The sequence below is a fragment of the Tursiops truncatus genome, chromosome 8, assembly GCF_011762595.2.
Source record: "Tursiops truncatus isolate mTurTru1 chromosome 8, mTurTru1.mat.Y, whole genome shotgun sequence".
NCBI classification, from domain to species: domain Eukaryota; kingdom Metazoa; phylum Chordata; class Mammalia; order Artiodactyla; family Delphinidae; genus Tursiops; species Tursiops truncatus.
Window position 1 is genome coordinate 100,260,389 of NC_047041.1, and position 25,529 is coordinate 100,285,917.

General features: G+C 59.8%; 1 protein-coding gene across 3 annotated transcripts in view; it reads right to left on the reverse strand.

Annotated features, from left to right (window-relative positions):
* Nucleotides 1-25,529, reverse strand: part of MACROD1 (mono-ADP ribosylhydrolase 1) — a 152,422-nt gene that overhangs the window by 5,383 nt on the left and 121,510 nt on the right. For 2 of the 3 annotated variants that reach the window (XM_033860909.2, XM_033860911.2), the window contains exon 4: nt 9,359-9,388. The exons of the other annotated variant lie outside the window; for it this stretch is intronic. In XM_033860909.2, coding sequence (XP_033716800.1) covers nt 9,359-9,388 — 30 coding nt within the window. The remainder of the gene's footprint in view (nt 1-9,358; nt 9,389-25,529) is intronic. 3 annotated transcript variants of the gene reach the window in all.

Sequence of the window (25,529 nt, forward strand, 5' to 3'; positions counted from 1 at the left end):
TGGGGGCTACTCTTCGTTGCGGTTCACGGGCTTCTCATTGGGTGGCTTCTCGTTGCAGAGCATGGGCTCTAGGCCCGTGGCCTTCAGTAGTTGTGGCCCTCGGGCTCAGTAGTTGTGGCTCACGGGCTCTAGAGCACAGGCTCAGTAGTTGTGGCACACGGGCTTAGTTGCTCCGTGGCATGTGGGATCTTCCCGGACCAGGGTTTGAACCCATTTCCCCTGCACTGGCAGGCGGATTCTTAATCACTGCGCCACCAGGGAAGTCCCTCGACAGTTTCTTGGTGAGCAAGGCGCTGAGCCATGTACATCCACCGTCTTATTTGGGCCTCACAGCCTGGCTGTGCTATTATTATTCTTGCTTTAGAGAAGAAGAAATTGAGGCACAGAGAGGGTGAGAGACTTGCCCAAGGTGACACAGCTGGACTGCTCTACTTCCTCCAGGACCATGAAAGGACCTGTCTCTCCGTTCCCATCCTGAGCCTCCCTCCCACCCTGGCTGTCTGTCTACTGTTTGCCCTCCTCACCCAAACGCTTTGGGAAGACGTTTTGTCTACGGCTGCTGTCTCCTCACTGCTGGCCCCTGCAGCCTGGCTCCTGTCTCCTCCCCACATCTACATATCCCCCTCCCGACAGAGGGACTGCTTTGGGGACCTTTGGTCTGGGACCCTCCTCTTGCACGACTGTTCAGCTGCACCCACAGGCTGACCACTAACTGTCTCCATCCGATCCAGCAAGGCTGCCTTGGGAGACCTGCTCTCCCCGTCCTCCTGCCTCCCTGATCTCTTCTGTCTGGGGGCCCTGTCTGCCCTCTCTCTGTTCCAGCCCTGACTGGAACAGATGTTCCAGGCACGTCCCCCAGAGAAGCCAGCCGCCCCTGCTTGGAAGCCCACCCCAGCCTCCTGCCATCGGTGTGGCCTCCACAGCCCTGCACTGAGCCTTCAGGAGCATCAACACAGACTCAGCCCCTGCCTCGCGAGTCCAGGGCCGGGAGGGCGCTGGGAGAGGGCAGGGCCTGGAGCCGGGCCCTCCTCGGAGCCGGAGCCGTGGAGGTGAAGCAGACAGGCTCCCGTGGGGGCCACTTGCCAAGGCGTTTAGGGTATTCTGACCGCTATTTAGAGTGCTGTAATATTCATGAAGGGAAGATTAGATATTTAAATTTATTCAGCAATGAATGCATCTCAGAGGGGGAGCATTCCTCATGCTAAACAAACAAGCAAGCAGGGGCTAATTAATTATTTACAGGAATACAAGGAGGCCTGTGGCCTGGGGAAGAGGAGGGCAGCTGTGCCCCTGACAGAGGGCAGGAGACCCTGGCTGGCCCTGGGCCTACCCCCCCAACTCCCCCCCATTCCCCTCCACTGTCCTGTGGGTCTGGCCCCCCCGCTCACCCCCTTCTGGGATTTCTCTTTCCAGAAATCCTGCCCACAAGCTTGCTAGTAGCTTTGGGCCAGTCACTTAACCTCTCTGAGCCTCAGAACTGGCCTCAGAAAGTTTGTGGGGAGGACTGAGGTTTGCTGAGAGGTGGCCGGGCGGGGGCCAGTGGGGGACTAAAGGCCAGAATGATTAAGCAACTCGCCCAGGATCTCACAGTTACAGGAGAGCAGAGGCTCAGAATCGCTTCCCCAGCCTCCATCTCACAGGAACAGGGACAAAAGCTCGTGGAGGCAAAGCCACTCTCAGCCAGGTGGGGGTTGTGAGGCCTTGCCTGGGCAGCCCCAGCCCTGCCCTGCGGACTCCTGTGGGTCCCCAGGGCAGCGGAGGGAGAGGATGGGCCTGGGCAGCGCCCTCCCAGGGTGCCAAGTCTCAGAGCCTCTGAAAGGAGCTCACCGGGGCTGGGTGGGCCACGGCTCCTGGTAGCAGAGCAGACCTGGCCCCGAGAGACCCAAGGCCCCCTGCCCCCAGCTCTCCCACCCCTCCGCCGGGTCACTTCACCTCCCTGCACCTCAGTTTCATCTGTACAAGCTCAGTAACAGCACCTCCCTCTGCATTTGGTGTAAGCGTTCAGTGCGAGACGGTACCAAAGGGCCCTGCACGTTATCACATGTCGCCCCATTTTACAGATGGGGAGACCGAGGCACAGCCATGGACTCCGCAGGCAGAAGACTCCTCTGTCCCTCATGCTCTTGGGATGGGACACACTGCCAGGTGGAAATGTCACCCAGGAAGCCCTGGCAGAGAGGGCTGGGGAGGTAGAGGGGTGAGCTTGAGGCCCACGGGGCCAGGGGAGGGGTGCACCTCTCGAGCCTGGGAAGGCACCTGGGTCTGGGCCCTCGGGACCACCTCCCGCTGAGACGTCTCACCCCGCAGGCCCCAGGGGCTGGGCACCCGGCCTGAGAGCCCTCCTTCTCCAGCCACACTGGTGCAGCCAGCAGCTGCCGCCCATCCCAGCCACCTGCACAAACGCCGAATGCCAGGGCTGAAAGAGGGCAGAAGCCTGAGCCGCTGCACCCCCAGGCCCCTAACCTGCAGCGGGCAGGCCCAGCCACAAAGCCTGGCCAAGTGGCCCAGCCCAGGGCCTCGGGCCCCCTTCTCTCTGGCCCTTCCTACCCTCTTCATCTCTGGCCTCCATCTTCCTCCCAGGCCCAGGCCAAGACTTGGGATCCTCAGCCCCACACGATACCCCATTGCCAGAACTGCCTCGGCCTCTGCCTACACGCTCCTGGTCACTCATTCAGTCAGCAAACCCGTGCCAGCCCCCGCTCTGTGCTAGCCTTGGGCTCAGCCCACTGTGGGGGGCGGGATGCAGAGCCCACCCTTGCCAGGACCCGCCCTCAAGGGGCCAAGGCGGGTGGGTGCCCCGGGGAGAAGACGGATGAACGACAGTTCCGCCATGTGATCTGAAATTCATTATGGGGTGAGATCAGCTCCTTAAATGGGGATTTCCAAACATTAGGGCTTCATTATGGACACAACGGCAGCGCCTCATTCATCATGCAAAAATCACTCCCGTTATTAAAAATCCCCCTGGCAGCCGCCGGCAGGGGCCTGGAGGCATCTTGCCCGCTGGGGGCGGGGCACGGGCCCCAGCGCCGAAGCTGGAGTCCCCGCCCTTCTCTCTCCCACCCAGGGAGGGCTGGCTGAGGGGTGGGGGAGGGGAGCACGGTTCAGCTCAAGGGACTTGGTGCCTCAGTTTCCTCATCTGCAAAATGGAGATGCTAACGGTACGTGCGTCCCATAGTGCTGTGACGGGGGTGAGATTCCGCAGGGAGAGCCCAGCAAGGCCCTGGCAACCAGGCAGGGGGCACTCCACACGCCTGGCAGCTGTTAGCACCTTATCCTTCTCCTCAGCTGGGGCCTTTACTTGGGGGACCATGTCACTCCCCTGCTCATGAAACCTCCCACGGCTCCCACAAGTCCACGAAATAAAATCATCAACGCTGAGCAAGGCTGGGGCTCCCTCCAGCCTCCGCCTTAGATGACATCCGGCCTCCGCGTGCCTCCCCCACCATCCTCGACACAGGCATTGGGCAGCGGGGAGGTGGACCCGCCAGGCGCCAGGCCCTGGGTGAGGGAGGCGAAGTGCGGCTCTAATATCACCGCGGTGAAACAGCAGAAGGAAACACACTCCAGAGCAAGAGGAGAGGGAAGGGAGCTGGGCAGGCATGGGTGCGGTTCAGGGTTGGGGAGGTGCCTCTGAGGTGGCATCTGAGCAAAGCCCTGAGTGATGAGAAGAAAGGCTTTGGGGAGGTCAGGGGAGGAGGGGTCCAGGCAGAGGGCTCAGCAGGGCAACAGGGGGAGAGGTGGGAGGGCAGGGCTGCATCCGCAGGAACCATCGCAGTGGGAAGGGGCCAGTGGGGCAGGAGCGTGGTCTGAGACGGCCCCTGGGGCCCTTTGCTGTGCCCTTGTCCAGGAATGCCCTTCCCCTCTCTGCCGCGGCACGGCCCCCTGCCCCAGACAACTTCTGGCCACACCCGCCCCATGCACCCACCCGCCGCAGCCTGGCACGGAGCCGTGCTCAGGACTGGCTGGTCAGGCCCACACAGCCTGCCCTGGAGAGGGCCACGGGGGCCCCCTGTCTGCCTGCTGTGCTAGGCGCCAGCTAATCGGGGCAGAGCTGGGAAGCAATCACAGATCAGCGGCGCTGGGCGATGGAGACAGTGCCAGGTGGAGGTGCGCGGGATGGCAAGTGAGCTGGGCAGAAGTGGAGGCCTGAATCCTGAGGGTGAGTGAGCAGGAGAGAGCGAGAGGTGGAGAGAGTGCACGTGCCAGAGGAGCCGTGTGGAGGAGCGAGACAGAGATGGAGCGAGAGTGAGATGGCAAGAGACAGACCGAGTGGGGGCGAGGGAGACTCAGACGGAGACAGAGAGAGGAAAGAGGGTGCCCCCCCCGGACTCGTGGGTCCCTGTGTGGAGAGAGGAGAGGCTGGGCCCCGGGGGGCAGGTTCTGCCTGAGCCATGTGCCTGCATGGTGGGTGGGGGAGGAGTGCACACAGATACCTGCGCTGGGGGGAGGCGCCCCTGGGCATGGCCGGGCCACCAACAGGTCCCCACTGAGCACCTACTGTTTTCCAGGCGGTGACAGACAGACGCCCTGTGCATGCCCCTTAGTGGGGGAGCCTGATAGGGAGCAGTTGGTACTTAATCACGCAAACAAGAGTCTGATTTTCAAGGGTGACAGAATACTGGCCCAAGAGGGGCAGTGTCTGCTGTGTCCCAGTGCCTGCTGTGTCCCAGCACTGAGGACAATGCCAGGAACGTGGCAGGCCCCTCAGTAAATAGAACAGTGTGTGTGCGTGCGTGCGTGCGTGCGTGTGTGTGTGTGTGTATGTTGGGGGGCTGCTGGTGGGAGGGGCTGCCCTGACATGGAGATAACTAGGTGGGAAGGTGTGGTGGGCGGGCACAGCATGTGCAAAGGCCCTGTGCCGGGAGAGGGCTATCCCGGGAGCGAGCCACCTCTGGCTTCCCCCTGGTGTGAGATGCCTGGGACCCTGCAGTGTAAGGGACACACACAAGGCCTTGCAGTGTGGGCACAGGGAGGAGGGCGTGCAGAGCCGCTCAGCAGGAGGGCGGGGTGGCTGCGCCCTCACAGGCCTGCAGGTTTGGGCGGGCCCGCTGACCTCCGGGTGCGTGGACGGGGCTCCATCTTGCCCTGCCCCTGCCATGGACCTGCCTGACCCCAGCCGCCCACCCCTCGGGCTGGCCCTCGGGGCTCTGGCCAGGCGGGAGCAGAGATGGCCGCTGCAAGCAGAGGAAGGCGGCCCTGAATTAATCTGTCACTAAAGCTTGGTCGTGGCAGGCGCAGTCATGATTTAGATGAATAATTGAAACGCTCTGATACATTTATTATCCCTTTAGTGCGAAAGTGGCAGAGAAAGACGAGGGGTAATTGAAAAAGAGTGCACAAATCTCTACCAGAAGGCTGGCTCCTTATCGCCGAGTAAACATTTCAGTCCCCATAAACAGGAGAGACACGCGTCAGGGCCCTGTCGATTCCCATCCTGATTTAGGGCCCGCCTCCCTTCCTACCATACAATAGGAGAGTGTTTGTTCACAAGAATTTTTTATCGAGCCAGTAAGAGGCTCTCCAGGAAGGAGGCGGGAGCAGGAGTGGGCCTGGCCGTCCCCAGGCCGGTGGGTCTCCCCACTGCAGACACTGGGCTCTCTACCCGGTGGGCCTCTCCATCCCTCTGTACCCGACGAACTCCTATGCAGTCTTCGGGGCCCAAGTCAAATGCCCCCTCTGTTGGGAAGACTTCTACCAAAATGGATCTCTTTGAGGGCAGGGTCAAGTCCTGAGTCCCAGGGTTTGACACAGGTGTCCTCCCCGGCTCCATATACACACACACTCAGAAAGAGTGCTGGGAAGGAATGGGGAGTGGGGGGCCTTCACTGTGTTATCAGACCACCTACCTTGGCCTCAGGGCCTGGTGGGTGCCCAACCCCAGCGAGGCAGGCCCAGGGGCCCTGGACCCTTTGGGTTAAGTCCTTTTGGCCCCAGCGGCCCCTGGGGGTTCCCACTGAAGTTTAGGGTGACAGAAGACTCCTACATACTTGCTGTAAACACTGTGGTTCCCTGCACCACAGCCCTGGAGGCCAGCCTCAGCCCCCCTTTAAGAGCTCCTTTCTGAACTGATAGCTGCCCTTCCCCAACAGGGCTGTATGAGAACCCCGGGGCAGGCTGTTAGTCCCCAGCTCCTAGGGCACACCCAGCACACAGGGGTACAACTAACCACCCCATAAAGGCTGATCTAGGGGCTTGGAATCCCCTGAACCCTGTTCCTGGGGAGAGTATGTTCTAGTGGGGAGAAAGGCAGTGAAAATGAGCATGAAACACAAGCATGTTGAAAGGGCGCCCATGCTCTGGGGACAGGCACAGGGCAGGGCAGAGGATCAGCACGGAGGGCCGCGCTGGCTGGGGGAGTTTTCAACAGAGTGGCCAGGGCACTGAACGGGACCAGTGCTTGTTACAGGCATGGGTGGTGGCTGGATAGGTAAATGGGTGGTGGTGGGAAGTTGGGGGTGGGTAGAGGCCTGAACCCCTGCAGGGCTGGACTTGGGAGAAGAGGGCACCTGGGAGGACCAGGGTCTGTCCGGGCAGAGTTAGATGGGGACCCAGACCCCCCAGTCCCAGGCTGCCCCTGCCTGTGTCCTCCCTCCTGCGTTAAGGCTGGATGGACCAGGGGGCGGTAGAGGGTACAGGTGGCAGATGTGAGAGCAGAGGACATCCCGCGGGCCCGGCGCCTGTTTCCATTCCCATCCCAGGTGGGCGCCAGGCCCCCACAAGCCCGAGCCTCTCCCTATCCCCTGTCCCCTCCCTGCCACCTCCGCCTTGTTCCAATCACATTAGCAGAGTGACAGCCCCCGTGAGCACTGGCGGCGGCTCCATAAATCTCAGCTGGCATTAAAAGGCTGGACTCCGGGCCCACTTCCTCCTGGGTCCTGGCCCACCCCATCCATCTCTACGTCGGTCAGGCTGCGCCTGGGGCCTGCTCCAGCCTCCTCTCACCCTCAGTGCTGCAGGAAAGGGAGCTAGAGGGACGCCACTGGGCCTCCCCCCTCAATCTGGCCAGAGCAGCTGTCCTTTGACCTCCCAGAGTGAGGTCACCAGGCCATCTATGAGCCACTCCCTGCCCTGCCTGAAACCTCAGTGGCTCCCATTGCCCTCATCAGCAAGTTCTTTGCTTGACATGTAAGGCCGTCCCTGCCTTTACCTGTAGTTCATTCATTCATTTATCAACCATTTATTGAGCACCGACTGTATGCACCAGCCCCAGTCCTAAGTGCTGGAGATACAGTCATGCCTTCTGGAGCTATCGTTCTCAGTGGGGAGACAGACAATGAACAATGAACATAATCAACAAGTAAATTACATAGCACATTAGGAGAGAGGTGCTTGGAGGAAAATAAAAACTAGAGCAGTGTGAGAGGCCTGGGGAGGTGGGGCAGGGGCAGGGAGCTGCAATTTCCAGGGGTCAGAGTGGGCCTCACCGAGTAGATGGCATGCAAGTAAACACTTGTAAGAGGTGAAGGGAGCAGCCACACGGCTCTCTGCGGAAGAGCATTCGGGGCAGAGGGAAGAGCCAGTGCAAAGGCCCTGAGGCAGGAGCGGGCCAGGTCTGTTCCGGGAACTGCAGGGAGGTCAGTGTGGCTGACACAGAGTGGAGAGGGCCAGGCAGTCTGACAGGTGCCTGGAGACCCCGTGGGCCGAAGGAAGGAGGTGAGGTGAGAGCCCTGGCAGAATTTTGAGCAGAAGAAGGTGATGACCTGACTTAGGACTTACAAGTCCCACACCTTTCTGTGATCCTTTGTCTTCCTAACTGAACGGCTAAAAATCCAGCTCCTCACATGGTCTCTGAGGCCCCTGAGTCCTCTCCCGTCTCCCCTCCTCCTGGCTGGGCTCCGACCACTCCAGTCCTCGGAGTCTCCCCGAATGCCCCACGCTCTCCCTCACTCCAGGCTTCACCTGTGCTGTTCCCTCTGCCCAGCACACCCTTCCCACTGCTCCTCACCGGCTGCCTCTACCCATCCCTTGGGTCCCAGTGCAGGCGCCACCTCCTGCAGGAGCCTCCCTGGTCCCCAAGCCTGGACACTGAGCCTGTACTCCTCACTCCGCCCCCAGCCCCCCTATTGCACAGACCACCCTGTGTCGTGCTGGTGCTCCTGTCTGCACTGCGAGCTTGAGGAAGCAGGGACCAGGCTCCTCTGGTGCCTGGCAGATGTGTCCAGGCACTTGGCTCAGAAGAGGGTCCTAGACCCCCAGTCCCCAGTGAATCCACCTCATTCTGTGAGGCCGCCAGGGTAGCTGTGACCTCCACAGGGAAGCTGGAGGAGAAGCAGGGGAGGGAGGGAGGGAGGGAGGGAAAGCATCTCTAAACAAAAACAGGCTCCCCGCGCCCCCCCCCCCATCCCGCATCCTGGCCGGTCATCAACAGCTCTTAACGCCGCTCTTATTTATTCCTGACCTTCAAGGCCCCTTTTATTTTTCCCCTTTTAAAACCTGGCCTGGGCCCCGCCACCACTGCCGTAAGCACACTCTGGGATTTATCCGACGGCGCATTAACCCCTGACCCTAGCTCACCAATCGTACTGCTGCCTGCACAGACAGCGGGCAGCCCCGCCAGCCGGGGGGTGAGGGGCTGGGGCCGAGCGGCTGGTGTGGCCAGCCTGTGCCGGGCTGGCCGGGCACCGGGGCCATAGGGACTGTCGCCCCGCCCCTCCTGCCGGCACCTGCTGACCTTGCCCTGCGTCCCTGGGGGCCGGGCCCACGCTGACTTCCAACGCCCTGCCCACCTGGCCTGCCGGAACCCCTGCTTCCTGGTGGTCTTTGACAACAGTGAACACACGCATTCTCGTGGGCTTAACCGTTGGCGGAGCGCCCCCTGACTCGATGAGAACTTGTCCTGGCGGCAGAGCTGCCCTGCGAGGCTGCAGGGCAGAGCAGAGACGCTAATTTTGCCCTCGCAGGTGAGGCCAAAGGGGCACAGGGCTGGCCGAGGGCCCGTGGGCGTCAGGGGCAGGGCTGGGCTTTCCCCACCACACCTGTGCCCCGGCCCCACAACGACCCGGTCCCAGGCCCAGGCCCAGTCCCTTTGAAACCTCAGGGGGCCCTCCAGCCCCCAGTTACAGACCAGGAGGCCTCTGCTCAGAGGGTGGGGACCTACCCCAGTCACCCAGCACCGAAGCAGCCGGGCCTGCCAGCCTGGCTTCATCCACAGTGAGGACGAGGCCGGGCAAGGCCGATGGGGTGGGAGGCGGTAAAGAAGGGCAGAGATGGAGAGATGGGAACGGCGCACCATGGGGACGAGGGGAACGCTGCGGGGAAGGCGCATGGCAGCCAGCTGGGCTCCGCGGGTGAAGGGGCCAGGAGGAGAGAAGCAGACCCCCAGACAACCCCCAGGCCGCAGGAAGGGTGTACTCACCGCCGCCGCCTCCGAGCAGGGAGCTGTTGGCTGCAAGAGAGAAAGACGAAGGCGGTCAGTCGGGGAGAGGTTGGTGGGGCATGCAGCTGCGCGGGGGGGGGGGGGGGGGGGGGCGACGGGGGGCTGCCAGCCAGGCCTGAGGGCCAGCCCGGGTCCCTGGGCACAGGGTCACTGAAGCAGGGGCAGATAACCAGGAGGCGGAAGGGGCTGGGACTTCCTCTTCCGCTGAGGCTCCCAATGGGCCTGGGGCTGGTACTGCGGTGGGATTGGGAGGCAGCAGGGTCGGGTCCGCTCACCCCGGAAGCAGCTGCATGTGAGCTCTAGAGTGGCAGACGACCCTTGGCCGCACGTATCCTTCATTCACTCGTTCTTTCTTCCTTTTTTTTGGGGGGGGGGGCTGCACAGTGCAGCATGCGGGATCTAAGTTCCCCGACCAGGGATCGAACCCGCGTTCCCTGCATTGGGAGCACTGAGTCTTAACCACTGGACTGCCAGGGAAGTCCCTCACTCATTCCTTCTTCCCACAGGGTCTCCCGAGTCCCCCTGTGCCAGGCCTGGTGCAGAGATGTGGAGCTCACGGACTGTGGGAGACACAGCTGCAGCCACTAGGAGCAAACTGCATCGCTGCAGCCCTGGAAAGTGCCGCCGGGGGGTGAGGATTATGAACCAGGGCTGGGAGCCTCACGGACAACAGCACTGACGTGCGAGGTCAGGACCCCACCCAGGGCAGCGCAGGAAGGGCCCAGGGCATTGGGGCTGGAACCGGACTGGAACAGATGGGTGACTTGTGAAGGTCAAGGAAGAGAGAGGGCTCCTCAGCTGCACCGGCCCCTGGTGCCCCGCACCCTCGACCAGAGCTGGACCGCCAGCTGCCGCGGCTGCCCCGTCCGCCTCACTCTGCCTGGCCAGCTGCCCTCTCCAGCCCCCCACGGGGCCGACGCAGGGGCAAAGTGAGGCTGGCAGCCTCTCCGTCAGAATGTGAGGGCTGTGCGGGTCAGCGCCCCCTCCCAGCCTGGGCTCCAGCTTCCGGCCACACAGCTGCCTTGTGTGAAGCACTGATGCTAATGAGTGCAAGTGATGGGCGAGACAGGGCAGGTGCGTTCCCCAGGCCCAGGTGTCGCCCGGTGGGGAGATGGTCAGCCGTGCCTCAGCCCCTCTGGCCCCAGGGGTCCTGGCTCCCAGGCGGGGCCTTCAGCTCCGACACCGCTGTGGCATCCCTCCCTGCCTTCCCAGGTCCTGTTGCAGCCCCTCTGTAAGAGGGGGACACGGAAAAGAGCCCAGGCCAGGAATGGGGGCCATTTCCAAGCTGGCCCGGCCGTAGGCCCCGGGGTGCTCTGCGGAGGCTGTGGACGCTGCTAAGCGGTGTCAGGTGGCTCTGAGTGGCTGGTCTCCCAGAGCTGACAGCTCTTCGCTTGGGGAATAATTAATTCCACAGCCCGAAAACCCAGGGCTGCAAGTTGCCACGTTACTTGCAAGATTAATACAAGCAGCTAATTAAGATGGAGAGGCGAGGAGCGGCTGGGCGCTCCCAGAGCAGAGCTGGGGGGCCGCGGGGAATGTGGGCGGAGGCGGGCTGAGCAGGCAGCGGAGGCAGCCAGAGCTGGAGCCCCGGGGGACAGCGCAAGCAGGAGGTGGACCGCGCGGGACACCCAGCAGACGTGGCAGGCCGCTGGGGGCTGGGCACGTCGCCAATGACTGAGGGAGGCTGTTTGCCGGGCACAGACTGACCCCATTTACTGTCATAACAAAGCCACAAGGGCAGTGCCATCGCTCCCACTTTACAGGTAAGAAAACCAAAGCTCAGAGGTTGAGCTGCGCGGCAGCAGGATTGGAACGGGGTCTGTCTGACTCCAAAGCCAAGCCACAAAGCAGGCCAACCTCGAAGCAGACTGCCGAGGGACTGTTGGAGGGAGGCTTCCCCTGCCCCCCGCCCCCCAGGGCTGGGGCCCGCCTTCTCCACATCAGGCAGAGCACACAGTAGGCCCCTCGGATGCACTCTTGACCCTCCTCCCACCCCAGCAGGTTGGCTGCAAAGATGAGCGGTCGGACGTCTGGAGAGCTCTGCCCTGGAGCCAGCGCGGGAGACCCAGGCATCTTAGGTCGGCGCGGGTCCAGCTCCCGGCCCCCTTGGCTCCCACGGCAGTCCTGGCGGCTGTCGGAAGCTGCCCTCCACGGCCCTTCCCTGCCTCCCCCCATCACCTCTCTCTCTTAATTAACACCGGCCGCAAATGAGCCGGCTCCCGCTGGTGGAGAGCTCAGTGTCAAACGCACTGGCAGCGAGCCTCAAAGGGGCGGGAGGGGAGGGGCTCCGACCTGCTATTTTGCAGGTCCCTTTGGAAGGAGATGCCAACAGCCACCTGCCCTGCACCCCCTAAACCCCACCGAGTGTGGCCCTGCCCGGGTGAGGGGACTGGGGTGGATTGGCCCGATGTCTCATCCAGGGGCTGAGGAGGGAGGTGAGCCTGGGGCAGAGGCTGAGCTGGGGGAAGGGGGGACCAGGTAGCCAGGTGGCATTACCTGCCACAGGTGGGACAGGGAGGTGTGGCCCAGCACTGGGGGCTCAGACTCAAGCTGCACGGTGGACCTGGTCACCAGCCTGTCCCCAAGTTCAGCAGGTATCCCAGGAGGCCGGTCTGCAGTGTCCCCTTCCCCGAGCCCACCATGCCCGGCAGCCCCTGGTGGGGCTCAGGGGGAAGGGCTGCAATCTGGTGGTCTAGAGCCCGTTCTCCTGCTCCTCTTTCCCTTAGGCCCCTGTCTGGCCCTCTCCCCAGGGGCCTGGACACCTGGTCACATGGTGCCCCCGTAGGGCTGCCCGAGGCATTCACAGTTGGGAGGATGGCCTGGAGGCTTGGGGGGAACATGGAAAATGGGGAGCAGTACCAATGATACCACAGGCGGTCCCCTGGGTGTACCGCCCAGCCTCCCATCCAAAGCAGGGCAGTTTCAGGCCTTCCTGCTCCCCAGCCCGGGCTGGCCCTTCCCACCTCACCTCACCCGCACGCTCCTCCCCTTTCTGCCCCCGCCGCCCCCATGCTCCCCTCAGTTGGTTTGAGGCTCTAAATCACAACTGGTCATTAGTCCATTTTTCCAATGAGGAAACTGAGGCTCACGGCGTGACTGGTGAGGGGAGGAAAGGGGTTTGAACCAGGAGGGCTGGTTGTCACACCCATTTTCTTTCTTTTTTTTTTTTTTGCGGTACGCGGGCCTCTCACTGTTGTGGCCTCTCCCGTTGCGGAGCACAGGCTCCGGATGCGCAGGCTCAGCGGCCATGGCTCACGGGCCCAGCCGCTCCGCGGCATGTGGGATCTTCCTGGACTGGGGCACGAACCCGTGTCCCCTGCATCGGCAGGCGGACTCTCAACCACTGCGCCACCAGGGAAGCCCCACACCCATTTTCTTAACCCCTGCACCCTCCCTCTGTCGGAAAGGGCCTCCTTGCTGAGGCGGGGTGATGGGCGAGCAAGACGTGGACTATCACTGGACCTCAGGTCCAAACCAGAGTCTGTAACACAGCCCCACCCAAAGGACCCAAACCTGCCCCAGCAAAGCAGGGTCATCAAGCTTGTGAGGGGGGACCCATGCCTGGCCCTAGGGTTTGAGCGGGGCTTGAGGCTTGTTCTGGCTTTGCGGCGGGCATAGGCTCCTGGGCCGGAGTGTGCGCCTCCGGGGCTGTGAGATGCCTGGTCCACGCCTGCCATCTGAGTTGGCTTGTCGGCCCCCATGCAGAGCGAGGTGGTCCAGCCCTGCCGCGGCCCCTGCCCGTGGACGTGCCTGTGCCGTGCTCTGTTGGACACGATTAACTGGCTAGGAGCCTCAGTGCTGCGCCTGTGACCTTGGGGTGGAAATGAGGTCCACCCCAGTCACTGCCAAATCCTCTGTCCGCTGACAGCGGCCCACCAGGCCAGGGGCTGGGGCTGGGGTGTGCTGGGGGCATCGCTCCCCGCCTCTCACAGGTATCCCAGGCCCCTGTGAGAAGGCCTCTGCCAGCCCTTCCCTGCCCCCGCACTGCTGCTCATGCAGTGCAGTCCCCCGACCCCCATTTCTCCTTTGCCTACTCCGCACCTTTTCAGGCCTGGGGCACCTGGGGGGGAAGCCCCTCCCCCGACTCCCAGCACCTGTTGTCCTGTGGGTGGGGGAGAGCCGCTTCCCAGTTTGTGCCCCAGCTCCCGGCCCAGTTCAGGGGCTGGAATGTGGCCACTGCCTGGTGAAAGGGAGAGGGCCAGACCCGGAGTGCTTGGCCACTGTCACTTCAGGGGACCCAGCGGCCCCTCTGTCACTCTCTGCACAAAACATTTTAATTGGGGACTCCCCTGGTGGCTCAGTGGTTAAGAATCTGCCTGCCAATGCAGGGGACATGGGTTCGATCCCTGGTCCGGGAAGATCCCACACGCCACGGAGCAACTAAGCCTGTGCACCATAACTACTGAGCCCACATACCACAACTACTGAAGCCCATGCACCCTAGAGCCCGTGCTCCGCAACAAGAGAAGCCACCACAATGAGAAGCCCGTGCACTGCAATGAAGACCCAACGCAGCCAAAAATAAATAAATAAATAAATAAAGATAAATAAGTACTAGGGGGACTTCCCTGGTGGTGCAGTGGATAAGAATCCGCCTGCCAATGCAGGGGACACGGGTTCAAGCCCTGTTCCAGGAAGATCCCACATGCTGTGGAGCAACTAAGCCCCTGCACCACAACTACTGAGCCTGCGCTCTGGAGCCCACCAGCCACAACTACTGAGCCCACCTGCCACAACTACTGAAGCCCGCGTGCCTAAAACCCACGCTCTGCAACAAGAGAAGCCACCGCAATGAGAAGCCCGCGCACTGCAATGAAGAGTAGCCCTGCTAACTGCAACTAGAGAAAGCCCGCGTGCAGCAATGAAGACCCAACGCAGCCAAAACTAAATGAATAAATTAAAAAAAATTTGTTTAAAAAAAATAAGTACTAGGGATGTAATATACAACTGATAAAAAAAAATTTTACTTGGGTGCCAACTGTGTGCCAGGGGCCACCAAGGGTACCCAAGTTGAGTCGAGGAGAGTGTAAATGTCCAGGTGAGGAAGGTACCAGAGCTGGAGCAGCCTGGAGTCTGGGGGCTTCACAGACGAGGCGGCAGCACACCTTGGAGGGAAGGAAGGACATGCAGGGAAATAAGTCTGAGCATTTCCCTGGTCGGGGGGCCACAGGGGTGCCTATGCTGGGGAAGGACAAGGTCAGCTTTGCCTGACTCTCCACAGGCCCAGGGAGGATCAGAGGGGCCAGAATGTGGTTGAACCAGGGCAGCAGCAGAACACGGATGGAGGGAGGGGGAGGTGAGGGGAGAGGGCGGAGGGGAGGGGGACACACAGATACATCTTCCTCTTCTTTTCTTTTGGGGCCACACCCTCACAGCATGCGGGATCTTAGTTCCCGACCAGGGATCGAACCCCGGCCGTTGGCAGTGAGAGCACTGAGTCCTAACCACTGGACTGCCGGGGAACTCCCTCCTCTTCCTTTTCTGGTTGCTCCCACTGCACGCCCCCTCCTGCCCTGCCAGGCAGCACCTAAACAGAAGAGTAGCCCCCACTTTGAGGGCCCAGGCAGGGAGTAGTAGGCATGTACCTGGGGCCCATAATACTTTTAGGGACCATGAAAACGTTATCTTTTATTTATTTCTTTTTATGTATGTATGTATTTTTGTGCTTTTTATTTTATTTTTTATATTTATTTATTTATTTGGTTGTGCCAGGTCTTAGTTGTGGCAGGTGGACTCCTTAGTTGCAGCTCGCCCACTCCTTTGTTGCGGCACATGGACTCCTTAGTTGAGGCATGTGAACTCATAGTTGCGGCATGTGGACTTCTTAGTTGCAGCATGCAGACTCTTAGTTGAGGCATGCAAACTCTTAGTTGCAGCACGCATGTGGGATCTAGTTCCTTGACCAGGGATTGCACCTCGGCCCCCTGAATGGGGAGCGTGGAGTCTTAACCACTGTGCCACCAGGGAAGTCCCTAATTTCTTTTAAAATCAGAAGAAAAAGTGAACTTTTAGGTTGAAAACAAAAGTTATATATAATTTTAAGTATATATCAAATATATAATATATATAAAATGTTAAGAAATTTGTCTTTATGCCAACAAAGTCATACAATTAACTTTTATTTTTGTAGAGGAAGGGCCCACAGTGGCAGAAGGGCCTGGGCCTGGGCCAGGTAAGCCCTGTACTTGCATGAGCTCATTTAATCCTGACCTTGTGTGGAAGACACTATTACTAACCCATTTTACAGATGACAGAGCCGAGCCATGGAGAAGGATCTTCTCACTATGCAAATATGAACATCTCCTATGTTACCCCCAGCTTCCTGGTTAAAGGTCCAAAGCCCCCTTTTGCTCTCAGGATAAAGAACAAGCTGCCCCCATACCCCAGGCCCAGGACCCTGCTGACTCATCACCTTATCTCTGTCCTCTCTCCCCCCCATCTATCCCTCAGCCACACTCCAGGTCCTCAGACTTGCCCCATTTCCTCCGGCCCCAGGGCCTTTGCATGGGCTGGTCCCCTGCCTGGAGGAGACCCTCACCATCTCCGGCCCTGAGAGGCAGCAGTGTCTGGAGCTGGTCTCCCGCTACACCTACCACGGGCCATGAATCACTGCCTCCAGCATCCTCACCTCCCAGGTGAGCGTCTACTTTGCTACCCTACCCCCCCAGCCCTGAGTGTCTCGTCCACAGTGCGTCCCCAGCGCCCAGCACAGAGCCCAGTACACAGCAGGCACCCACTAACAATACACTGAACAAACCTGACAGGTTACGATTGTGCCCAGAGTCACTCAGCCAGGCCGCATGGGGTCCCCTGGCTCTGAAGGAGAGGCTCTCATCCACCAGGACTCACAGAAGAGCCCACCCAGGGGCGCCCTAAGAGGCAGGATCTGGGGTGGGGGCCATGCAGGTGACAGGACTGGTTCAAGGGCAGTGACAGGAGGTGTTGTAGGAGCTGTCTAGGCTTCTCCCCGGCAGGGACTAACTCCTCCAGCCCGGGTGGGGGAGCGCCAAGGACGGGGCAGTGGGCCGTGTGGGCCACCACAGAGGAGACTCGGTGACCCGAGGAAAGCGCTGAGCAGGTTACTGGGCCAGGGAGAAGCTGGGTGAGCGGGCACAGCAGGACTGCACAGCAGGCACAACCCCTGCGGGTGTTTCGGAGGCTGCGGCTGCCACGCGGCCTCATCCTGGCCTCCGAGGCCTGAGAGGCTGCCGGCCAGGCTTGGGGTGGGGGGATGGCTCCCCCAAATCACCCAGCCCCTCTCCCTAGCCCCTTTCCTCCACCCTCCCCTGTAAGGCCAGGTCTCAGCTTTCTATCATTTGACAAAGGTGCATCCAACCCCTGTATGTGCCAGGCTCTGGGACACAGCCCAGCAAGGCCCTGCTGGCACAGATCTCATCATCAGGCAGGGAGACAGTCCAGAAACAGCCAGATAAACTTGAACAAGAATTACCATTAGCACCCGAGGCTGTGAAGTGGATAGAAGGGAGGAGAGAGTGGCAGGCGGGTGGGTAGGGGCTCACCTAGAAGGAGTCAAGGACCCGCTGAAAAGGAAGCTACTTGTGAGGAGCACAGGCCAGGCAGGGGCTGGCCTGTGCAAAGGCCCTGAGGCAGGAGCCCGCCTGGTGGGTTTGAAGCACAGCCAGGAGCCACTGTGGCTGAGGCAGAGTGAGTCGGGGAGAGAAGCAGGAGAGAAGGTCAGAGGGCAGAGGGGGCAGGAGGGGGACCAGGGGGCTACTGCACTTTCCAGGTGATCCCTTCCCAGACCTCCTCCTTGGTTCTCCCCCAGTGTCTGTGCATCCCCAAACAGCCCCGACCATTCCACTGCACCTGCCCCATTCCTGGCCTGCCTCTGCCTGGCCGAGCCCCCACTGCTCCCCTGTGTCCCAGAGTGTAGCACAGCGCCCGGCACCTATGAGGCGACGACTGACTGACGGCCCGCACGATGGAATGGAATGGTGGCCCCAGCCCCACGGGGGGTTTGGGGGAGTGGGCTTTGTTCCCATGAAGTCCTCACCGTTTCCTCCCAAGTTCCCACAGGCCTGCCGTGGGTGTCCACACTACTTGAGGGCGAGCCGTTTAAAACATGTTTTAGATTAGAAACGTCCCACAGATGGAATAAAATATGAAATGCGCTTAATTTCTGAAGAGAAAACAAGAGGCTTCAAAGGCATCTCGAGCTGCGAGAGCAGTTGCCGCGTTTGACAAGCTCTGTCCCCCAGGCCAAGGTCACTGTCCTGTGAGGTGAGGCTGCCTGGTGGAAAGTGTGAGGCTTAACTAGACATTCCCCAGGCTTGGGGGGCCCTCACAGGGGGCAAGGGACTCACACTTATCGACACCAGGCTATCAGACCTCTGCTGATCAGCTCAACATGTGTATACGTGTGTACACACACCCCTTCCCGCCCTGTTTACAGACGGGGAAACTGAGGCCCAGAGAGGCAAAGTGAATTGCCCAAGGCCACAGCCCTTATCGGAGGAGCCAACGTCCTCGTGCTTTGCAAGGTCTGGTCCTGTAACCCTCAGCTGTGGCCTTGGGCCTGCTGCTCCACTCCCTGGGGCCTGAGTTTCCTCATCTGTGGGGTGGGGAGGTCAGTTAAGTGAAGGCCTTTGGGGCATGGATGATAAAGTTTAAAATGCCTCTAAAACTGTTACGGCAGGGCTTCCCTGGTGGCACAGTGGTTGAGAGTCCGCCTGCCGATGCAGGGGACGCGGGTTCGTGCCCCGGTCCGGGAAGATCCCACATGCCGCGGAGCGGCTGGGCCCGTGAGCCATGGCCGCTGAGCCTGCGCGTCCGGAGCCTGTGCTCCGCAGCGGTAGAGGCCACAGCAGTGAGAGGCCCGCGTACCGCAAAAAATACCAAAAAAAACAAAAAAACTGTTACGGCGTCATAGAGCTTCGTGACGGCATTGGGTGCAGGAGCTGGGGTCCCCAGCTCTTCCCAGTCAGCCAGGGAGAAGGGTGAGATCAGGCTGCTGACAGGCTGCATTAATAATAATAACAACAATAATAATGACAGCAGCTTCTTCTCATCAAGGTTTGTTCACCAGCCTCCCAGGGAGAGCCATGAGGACCTTACTGGATGTACCGCTCCATTTTACAGATGGGGAGACTGAGGCTCAGATAAGTGCCTGGCCCGAGGCCACACAGTGAGGGTGGTGGAGGTAGAATTTCAGTCCCATTGATCTGACTCTGTAGCCTGGACCACTCAGCATCCTGCTCAGCCAGATTTGGCTCTTTTGCCTCCAGGACCGAGCTCCTCACTCCATCTTCTCTGAGCAGAGCCCTGAGATTCTCCAAATCTGTTGGGAGTTGTGCCCAGCTGGGCACAACAGTCTCCCCCTCGGCCTCCTCCTTCCCACTGGCCCTGTGCCAGGCCCCCCCTTCTTCTGCTCTCCTGAACCTCAGATGGGCCTCCCTCACTCCTGCCCCTTCGCGCACGTCCATTCTGGTTCTGCAGTCCCCCCGCCGGTCTACCCCGGGCATCCCACCCCCATGCCTCTCCCTACAAAAGCTGCCCAGTCAGCCATTTAAGCTCAAAGCAGGTGACTTGGCTGCGGTTCCTGCTGGCCTAGGCCCCTCCTTTGTCCCCTCCTGCCTGGGTTCCTTGGGCTCTGCCCCTGGAGACCCAGCCTCCCAGCTGGTGGTCCCCAAGCTGGACCCCAAACTCTTGGATCCCATTCTCCAAGCCCCCTGGATACCTTCCACATATTGGTATTTTGTTTTGCAAGAAATTCATGTTCATTGCCCCAAATTGGATAATATACATAAAAAGCAAAGGAAAAGTGAGTCACCCATTAGCTCATTGCACAGATTTGGCTAGCCCCCGTTCACATTTTCCTGGAGGAACTTTTAGACTTTAAACAAAAACAAAAAATAGTTAATAACACATTTATCGAGCAAGTTCTTTGTGCCAGGCATTGGGCCAAGTATTTTCAGTGGATTCTTTCATTTTACCCTTCCCTCCCTGGAGAGCCTAATGACAGGTACTATTATTTTTCTCACTTTACAGATGAGGAAGTAGAGGCTCAGACAGGTTGCATGACTTGCTCAAGGGAGCCAGGCTTTGAATCAGGCCGTCCGATTTCTGAGGCAGTGCTGAGTCTGCAGTGCTGTGGGACCCTGGCTGCTGCCTGGGCCTCCCCTCCCCCAGGAGCCAGGGGTCCCAGCGCTCAGCGTACCCCCATTAGCATAACCACAAACATCCCTGAAACCCAATTACCAAGAGATGACTTGGGCCCCAGCCAGCCGGGCAGGCAGAGGCTCCAGCCACGCAGGAACGAGGGGCTGGGGCCCAAGGGAGCCCTGGCGGGTGGAAGAGTGGACGACGAGGGGGATATTTTCTGGGGGAGGGGCCTGGAGAGGCTGCTTGTCCACTGCTCCCGGGGTGGTGTGGGTGTGTCCTGCAGGTAGCCTTGACCCCCTGCTCAGCCCCAGCTGGAGAGGCCCCCCGACCCCTAAGGAAGGGTCACAGGTTCCTCTACCCCCAGCTTGCTGGGTGATCCCAGGCAGCCCCTTGCCCTCTCTGAGCTTCAGTTTTCTTCCTGAAAGGAGAGAACCGGGGCTAATGGAGCAGAAAATAAATGATGGTCTGGGAGGAGGAAAGAGTGCAGGTTCTCAACAGCAGGACAGGTCTAGGGCTGCATTTCTAACTTCCCATGAGGTCCAACCACCATCTCCTCCCACCTGGGCAGCTCCTCTGCTGGCCCTCACCTTCCACTCTGTCCTCTTCAGCAACCGGGGCTCCTTTGCTATTGAACACACACAGACACACACACACACACACACACACACACACACACACGGCCCCTTGACCCACCAACAGCCCCCAAAATAAAATGTCATAGAAGAGCTGAAGCCCTCCCCTCCCCCACAGAGGAACCCACCACCCTGAATCGGGCATGTATTTTCTTTAGAGTTTTACTATGTATACCCCTCAACAGGCTATTACCCAGGTATTCGTGTTTTAATTTTTTTGTGTGTATTTATTTAATTAATTTATTTTTGACTGCGCTGGGTCTTCATTGCTGCATGCAGGCTTTCTCTAGTTGCAGCAAGCGGGGGCTACTCTTTGTTGCGGTGCGCGGGCTTCTCATTGCGGTGGCTTCTCTTGTGGTGGAGCAGGGGCTCTAGACGTGCGGGCTTCAGTAGTTGTGGCTCACGGGCTCGGTTGCTCCGCGGCATGTGGGATCTTCCCGGACCAGGGCTCGAACCCGTGTCTCCTGCATTTGGCAGGCGGACTCTCAACCACTGTGCCACCAGGGAAGCCCATCGCGTCTTAGTTTCATATAAAGTGGAACTCCTGGGATTGGCTGCTACCCTTTGCGGTGGGGCTTGGGAGGCTTATCCCGGCAGGCCCAGGCTGCTCTGGTCCGTCTGCTTTCACCGCTATGTAATATTCCAGGCTGGGACTGTCCCACACTCTTCCACCCGTCCTCCCACTGACCATCAGTCAAGTGTGCCCAGTTTTGTCTCTTGCAAACCCAGCTGCAGTAGCATCTTGCACACGCCCGTGAACCCACGTGCTGGAATTTGTCTCTTACACGCCTGGCAGTGAGACCGCTGGTTGTGGTATATGCACATCTTTAACTCTACTAGTTATTGCCAAATTGTTCTCCAAAGTGGTTGTTCAGATGATCGTTTTAAAATAGAAATTAAATCATGTCACTTCCCTGCCTAAAACTCTCAAAGAGCTTCCTATTACACTTAGAATAAAATCCATACTCCCCTCCACAAATGCATGGCTGCATGACACGCTCCATTCTCCCCAATTTCCTGGACTTCTTTCTCTTCCTCAGATAGGTCTGGCTCTTTCATGCCCCAGGGCCTTTGCACATACTGCTCCCTCTGCCTGGCACACTCTTCTTCCATCTCTTTCCAAACTGTCTCCTGTTCATCCTTCAGGTCTTCAATGAAAATGTCACCTCCACTGAAAGTCCTCCCCGGAAGTGCCTTCCACCCTGTTCCCCATCACCCTGTTTATTTCCTTCAGAGGCCACGTCATGGTCCTGTAGTGATCTCGTCCTCTCATTTATTTGCTGGTTTATTACCAGCATGGCAGCCTGTGGAAGAGGGCCTGGTCTGCTTTGGTCATTCCTGTGCTCCGGAGGCCAGCACGGCCGGCACTGAAGCTCTGCTCTCAGTGACATTCATTCATTCAACAGGTGTGGATTAAGCTCCATCTGGTTGAAATGTCCAGAGGGGAGTGAGCCCGAGTTGAGGGCAGAGGGGTAGCCAGGCCCGTGGGGCCCTGAGCCTTCTCCCACGGCCGTGGGGAGCTATGGCAGGTGCTAGAGGGAGGGAGAGGCAGGGTCAGGCTTGCACTTTGGAAGGCAGCCCCTCAGAGCTGAGGGGGAGCAAATTGAAGGGAGTGGACCTGGAAGTAGGGGCTGGAGGGATGGTGGTGGCCGAGGATGGGTTGATGGAGGGCCAGGAAGAGAGGCGATGCTAAACCCACAGGGGCCAATTGGAGGACCATGGGAGACAGGATTGGATCGGGCATAGGACTGGCTTCCAAATGTGGCTCAATCCAGTCGATGGAAGGAGCACCTTGGTGTGAGGAAATGGCAGGGCTCTGGCCCCCTTGATGCCCCCGCCCCCACTGTCTTCCACCACTGCAGGAAGCTGGGAGGGAGCTCTCCCAGTGATTTTGAGAGGGCGGCAGAAGTCCAGAGGTGCCTCCCAGCGAGGCACACCTTGATCTAGTCCAGGCCCTCTGTGTATAGACAGGGAAACCGAGGCCCTAAAAGGAAAGGAACTAGAAGAAGACCACACAGCTGAATCCTCACGCCAGTTGTTGCTTTTGGAACATGAGGTGTGGTACTGAGACCAAAGAGACATTCCCTTCTTCCGATAAAGACAGAGGAAAGGGGCTTCCCTGGGGCGCAGTGGTTGGGAATCCGCCTGCCAATGCAGGGGGCACGGGTTCGAGCCCTGGTCCGGGAAGATCCCACATGCCACGGAGCAACTAAACCCGTGCGCCACAACTACTGAGCCTGCGCTCTAGAGCCCGCAAGCCACAACTACTGGGCCCACGTGCCACAACTACTGAAGGCCCGCGTGCCTAGAGCCCGTGCTCCGCAACAAGAGAAGCCACCGCAGTGAGAAGCCCGTGCGCCACAATGAAGAGCAGCCCCTGCTCGCCGCAACTAGAGAAAGCCCGCGCACAGCAACAAAGACCCAACGCAGCTAAAAATAAAAAATAAATAAATAAATTTATTAAAAAAAAAAAAAGACAGAGGAAAGGAGGCCAGCCTTTGCTGCACAGGGAATTTAAGTTAGACACCAGGAAGGACTTCCTTAGAAACTCCACCCACCAGACACATCCTTGTCAGGCCCACCTTCTCTGGGCAGCCCCTGGCTGACAGTCCTGCAGCTGGCCCCCTGGGACTCTCAGGACACGCGGTTGGGGAGGTGACCCATTCAAGGTCACTCAGCTGGGAAGAGGCGGTTTCATCTGGGTCTAAAACTAGAGCTCCTTTGGCGGCAGGGCCAGGGGTGGTCCTGAGGAGTCCCAGCTCCCTCCTGTCCCAGGCCCTGCGGTCCGGGAGCCCAGGGTGTCCCTTGTCCCGAGGGCCTCAGGGCGGCCTTCTTGCTCCCTCCCAGGTTGTGTCCTGTGAGGACAAGGTAGGACCCCAGTGGTTCCAGGCCCAGCTGCCTCAGGTCCTCGAGGGGGAGGCGGGGGGGGGGGGGGGGGGGGCAGGCAGCCATTGGTACGCGAGGCTGTGCCTCCGCCCCTCCGAGCCCAGCCTTTTCTGCTCAGCTCTTTAAGGATCCCTCCTCGCAGAGGCAGCGTGGTGGTTGCTGGGCAACCCCATCCCCCCACCGTCACTGGGGCCCTCCCCCTCCTTCCCCACCCCTCATCTGCGGCTCCTCCCAGCACCCAGTCTCAGAAGTGTCCTTAGCTCAGAACCTGCCAGGCCTGACTGCACCTGGGCCAGGCAGGCGGAGGGGCCTTGCGTGACCCCACCCAACCCCAGCCCTGGACCCCAGCTCTGCTCCACCAGGACTCAGGGGGAGGACCCCAGGCTCAGGGCACCCCGTGTGTGGATTCTCATTGCTCCACCCCCATCTTCAGTGGCTTCAGCTGCCCTGAGGTGTTGGAGCCTGTTGAGGGGACAGAGAGGACCGAAGGGGAAGGGCCCAGGAACTGCCTGAGTCCCCGGGGAGGTGGCCTACACAGGGCATCGGGCCTCAAAAGCCCCTGGGTGGTGGTGGAGACCAAGGCATTAAACTCGGAGGGGGGCAGGGGTGGGAGAGAGGGGCGCTGAGGAGGAGGGTGGGGTTCTGAGCCCTGAGAAGAAGGTCTGCAGGGGCTCAGAGAGGCAGTGGGGGGTGGAGGGGTTGTCGGGGGAAGCCGGGCTCCAGCAGAAGTTTCTGAGCCTCCAACCTCAAAACCCGGAATTTTCCACCCCACCACCCTCCACCCTGCCCCCCTTCTACCTCCTCGGGCAATCAGACAGACAGTGCTCTCTGGCTCCCCAACATCTTGGGGATGTTTTCCTCCTTCCAACTTCCTTCCCGATCAGGCCTGTACTTCTGGCCTCGCCTCTGACTCTCCTTCCCACAGCCCTCTGCCCACAAGCTGCTCCCCAACCGGCCCTCTGTACCTTGGCACAGGCTTGTCCCTCCACTTGGACTGTCCTTTTTTTAAAAAAATTAATTAATTAATTTTTGGCCACATTGGGGCTTTGTTGCTGCACGCGGGTTTTCTCTAGTTGCGGAAAGCGGGGGCTACTCTTTGTTGTGGTGCGCGGGCTTCTCATTGCGGTGGCTTCTCCTAGAGCCTGTGGAGCACAGGCTCTAGGCGCACGGGCTTCAGTAGTTGTGGCACGCAGGCTCAGTAGTTGTGGCGCACAGGCTTAGTTGCCCCGTGGCGTGTGGGATCTTCCCGGACCAGGGCCCGAACCCGTGTCCCCTGCATTGGCAGGCGGATCCTTAACTACTGCGCCACCAGGGAAGTCCTGGACTGTCCTTTAAGACACAATTCAGGTCTCCCTTCCTGAACTTGACTTGGGATGTGTGTAACAGGTGAATGATAGCCAGAGTCAAGAAATGCTTAAATCACCATCAGAAGCATCACTTCTGGGAATAATGGCCTAGGAGTGAGCGGGTGAGGGCGGGAGGGAGCAAGAGGCAGCCCCGGTTGCCTGGAGGAAATGGGGGATGGGGTGGTGGTGATGTCATTTGTGGGGGGAAGAGGAGGTTCTCAAGGGAGCGGAGGGCCCATCAGAGACAAGCCTGGACAGCAGCCTCAGCCCTGCCATGGCAGGGGAGGGTGGGCTGGTGGGGAACCCTTGTCCCTGGGGTGGCATGGTCCTGCCTCTCCCCAGGCCTGGCTCTAACTCTCTCTGGCGTACTTCTCCCCACCCTCCCAGGGGCCTGGATGTGGTATCTGTCCATTCTGATCTCCATCCTTCACGTCCCATCACCCCCAACTCATACAAACACACCAGGACCCTACCCTGCCACACTCCAGTAGCTGGAAGTGTGTCTGGCGCCCCTCTGAACCCCTGGAACCATCATCTTGGGGCATTTTTAGGAATCACGATTGGCCTTGGGCAGCTCTGTCACCGTTGCCTGCAGGGCTGTTCCCGCCTGACACTCAGCAACGCCCGATTGCTCTCCCCAGGTGCCCGGCACTGCAGCAGGTGCTGGGGACACGTGGGGACCACAAGAGGCCCAGGATGTGCCCCCAAGGGGCTCACAGGCTACTGGGAGAGACAGACACGAACAAAACGCCCGGCACTGAACACGGGCTCCATCGATTCTCAGTCTCACCACGGCTTCATGTACAACTGAGGAAGAAAACACACTGCCAGCTGCGCCCCGAATTCAGAGATGTGAAAGTTTGGTCTAGTGGATGAAGAATGGAGTCATACAAATCATGCATAATCACAGACTGAGCTAAGTGCTACCAAGAAGCTGAGGGCTCAGAGAGAACAAGGTGACCCAGCTGGGAAAAATGGGTTCAGGGAGGCCTCTCAAAGGACAGGATGGTCAAGCCCTGGGCTGAGAGGTGAGTAGGAGCTGGCTTGGTCCGGAGAGGCGGGAGAGCGCAGGGAAGCGGGACCCCTGATTCAGCGCCCAGACAAGGCCAGCGGCTTCCCGGGCCAGCTGCCCCAGGCCACCATTCCCCACTGCTCCCAGCACCT